Source organism: Ixodes scapularis, unplaced genomic scaffold, assembly GCF_016920785.2.
Source record: "Ixodes scapularis isolate PalLabHiFi unplaced genomic scaffold, ASM1692078v2 PGA_scaffold3__209_contigs__length_174095766, whole genome shotgun sequence".
NCBI classification, from domain to species: Eukaryota; Metazoa; Arthropoda; class Arachnida; order Ixodida; family Ixodidae; genus Ixodes; species Ixodes scapularis.
This window is the reverse complement of record NW_024609868.1, coordinates 173,401,752-173,405,310: the sequence shown is the minus strand read 5'-3', so window position 1 is coordinate 173,405,310 and position 3,559 is coordinate 173,401,752. Positions and strand designations below refer to the sequence as shown.

General features: G+C 48.6%; 1 protein-coding gene across 1 annotated transcript; it reads left to right on the top strand.

Annotated features, from left to right (window-relative positions):
* LOC115329488 lies at positions 1-2,653 on the top strand. The gene is made up of 2 exons (XM_042292980.1): positions 1-15; positions 1,335-2,653. The coding sequence occupies exons 1-2, from the start codon at positions 1-3 to the stop codon at positions 2,607-2,609; spliced, it is 1,290 nt and encodes a 429-aa protein (XP_042148914.1). The 3' UTR covers positions 2,610-2,653.
* The last annotated feature ends 906 nt before the right edge of the window (positions 2,654-3,559 follow it).

Genomic DNA, 3,559 nt, shown 5'->3' with positions numbered 1-3,559 from the left:
ATGTTTAATCCTAAGGTAGAAAAAACGAGATCAATGAAGTTGCCCTCGAACGTCGAAGGGGCACTGACACGTCAGTCTCTTCTTTTGTTTTAGTTTTTATTCGAAACGACTGAAAAGATGCCTACACATTACCCTCGAAAACTCGAAACTTGGGAATTCAGTATTTGCGAAGTGAAAAAAGCAATTTCCAAATGGCGAACTTAAAGTTTCCGCGCGATCCGCGCCAGTGCAGTGACGTCAAATATTGAGCCGTCCTGCGAGTCGAGTTTTTCTGACGCCTCCGAGGTGTCGTGCTCGCCGGCGTCCCGCGAATGGCCAGCTGCGAGAAGACGACGCTTGACTTTCGAGTTTGAAGTTATTTTAGGGCCCTTTCAGCGATCTCAAGTTCTTTGAAACGGCGCGAAGTTGAAGACTACGAGCTGTGGGCTTTTTTGAGCGACGTGAGGGGCCACGTCGCGCCGGTTCCGCCTGATACGCTGCCCCGCAGGAGTCACAACCAAAACTACGATACAGACACCAAACCCAGCTGTTTCTGCCGTTTGACAATTTCCCTTTCGAAGTCTGAGAGGCCGTTGGGCACCTAAAAAAGACCGCCGTCCGATTTTCTGACTGACCGATTATCCTCTGCTACAGGTTTGGAGAGCCGCCATGTTCTCCGAGGATAAAAATCCAGGAGGCGCCACCACGCCGGACTCTTTTGGGTTTTCGGTATTTTTGATATTTCAAAACGAAGGGCCATAGTGCGTTCGCGATAGCGTTAAAATATGTTTTGCAAATCGCCGTTTTTAAATTTTATAGAAATGTCGCCTACAGAGCTTCTAAATTTTATGATATTTCACGTCACAAATCATAGGAAGCGAGGAGGTGAAAAGCGGGAGAGAAAAACGCTAAAATGAAAAAAACATGCGCGCGTGTGTCTTTTTTTTTTTGCGTTGTGGTATTTTTTGTGTGTCAATTACTACAATTGGAATCGTTTTAAACAACAAAAAATAGGCTTTTGGTCTGTCAGCGCCCTTTTAATTCATAAAATCAAATTTATGAACTTATACATATATATATATATATTTATATATATATATATATATATATATATATATATATATATATATATATATATATATATATTGTAAGGAAGAAGAAGTGGCACGGACAGACAGGCAGGGGTTTGACCAAGCGCGCGCCCGGCACGGGCGCTTCTTGAATGCTGTACCGCCATTCATACTGGTCGCATTTTCCTCCTATCTTCTATTAAATCTCTTTTATCAACGTCTCAACACTTGGTGGAGGTGCGCTAGCGATCCCCAACCTGATCATCTGGTAATTCCGACCTGGAGCTGCGCAGCGGACGGTCGACTGTCACAACCATGAACGACGATAACGGGAATGTAAGAGACCAGCGCCCCACCAACACTTCAACGGTCGAAACTCGCCAACGTGACCCCCAGGATTTCACCGGTTCAGCCGACGCTGACGTTCTGGACTGGCTCAAAAATTACGACCGGGTGAGCCAACACAACCGTTGGGACGACACCATCAAACTTGCCAACGTCGTATTTTTCCTCAAAGGGACTGCACTCCAATGGTACGACAATCACGAGGAAGAAATTAATTCATGGGATGCGTTCAAAACCGCCCTCGCAGACGTCTTCGGTACACCTGAACGCAGAAGACAACAAGCGCGGGACAAACTCTCCAGGAGGTACCAAGCCCCCTCCGAAACATCGACGTCCTACATCGAGGACGTCCTTCGCCTCTGCGGACGTGTCAACGCAGCTATGCCGGAGGACGAAAAAATCAAGCACCTCTTCAAAGGATTATCCCAAGAGCTGTTTTCCATCGTCGCACCCAGGTCACCTCAGACCGTGCAGCAGCTCATTGCAGAATGCAAGCATTATGAAGACCTTCAAAGTGGTCGGATCTCCAACACCGGATTTGAACGGCTCCCTGAAGTTTCAACTACAACTGCCGACACTGGCCTCCCCAATCTCATCAGGCGAATAATTCGAGACGAACTACGCGACCTCTTGGGATCCCTGCGCCTCTCAGCCAGTTCTTCAATCTCGCAACCCGAGGCGCCTAAGATTGAACAGGTAATCAAAGACGAACTTCGTGCTGCCCTTCGTCCTATTTCTTCGTCGTCTCCCACATGCATGGCACCATCGACTTCCTCACCACCCATCTGCTCTTTACAGCACTCAGCACCACACATTTGCGCTCTGCAAACTTCTCACAACGTCTCAATTCCATCCACACGCTACCTATCACCCCGGCGGACAGAGGAATGGCGCACTCAAGATCAACGTCCGATATGCTTCTACTGTCACGCCCCAGGTCATATCATCCGCTACTGCCGACGCCGCATGAATGCTGAAGCCTACAGTCGCACCCCACAGAATCAAACTCGACATTCTGACGACCACGACACGCGCCGAAATTTCAACAACCACGGCAGTTCCAGTGACCGCCGCAATTTTGACGACCATCGCAACACACGTCCCTTTCCAGCTGCTGAATTCCGACGTGGTCGATCACCCTCCCCCTATCCTCGACGAAACCGCTCCGTCTCGCCGTTCACTGACGCTACTACCGGACTTCCGTCGTCAAACTAAGCAGCGCAGCCTGTCTTAACAATGGAGGTCAGGCTGCACTACCGTCTCCGGTCCTAAATCCTCCTTACCTTGGCCCTACAACTATTACCGTCTACATTGGAGAAGAAAAACTTTTAGCATTAGTTGACACAGGTGCTGCAAAATCCTGCATTTCTAATCAGCTTCGCCGCCGTTTACACAAAGTGTTCACCCCTCCACCCGCTGGACATTTTCTACGGATGGGAAGCAGTGAACTTGTGCAACCTCTTGGCTACTGCACCATCCCTATTTCTATCGGAGGCACTTCCTATATCATTTTGTTTACTGTACTTGCTAATTGTGTCGTCGACGTTATTTTGGGATGGGATTTTTTGTCGGCCACCGAGGCATTCATTGACTGCGCCAGCCGCGAACTTCATTTGAGCACTCGGCAGACTAGTTACGACGTGTACGAAAATTCACCCATTTCGCTTCACACCGACGACGATTACCTCTTGCCCCCCCCTTTCTGCTATTGCTATCACACTCCTGCCGGACCGTCCATTCGAAAGCACCACCGGTTTCATTGAACCCATTGCCAACTTTGTCGCAAAAAAGCCAGTTATTCTTCCCTACTGCATCGCCACGACAACTCAAGGACAAGTTTCTCTTTTCGTCACCAACACATCTACTGAGTCGCAAATTGTTCCCCGTGGTGCACGTTTGGCCACTCTAACATCTCATTCTTATACTACGCTTGCAACGCTCTCTGAACTTACATCTACGAGGCTACCGTCAGCTGCCCAAAGCACCGCCGCACAAGTTGCTAAAATGGTAGACTCTAGCTTGCCTCCTCACCAGAAGGAAGCCCTAACAAAGCTTCTTGTTTCGTATGAACAACTCTTCGATTTTAATAGCCGCTCTCTAGCTCAAACTTCGGTAGTCTCTCATTACATTGACACCGGCACAGCATCTCCCATTCGAAGCCGCCC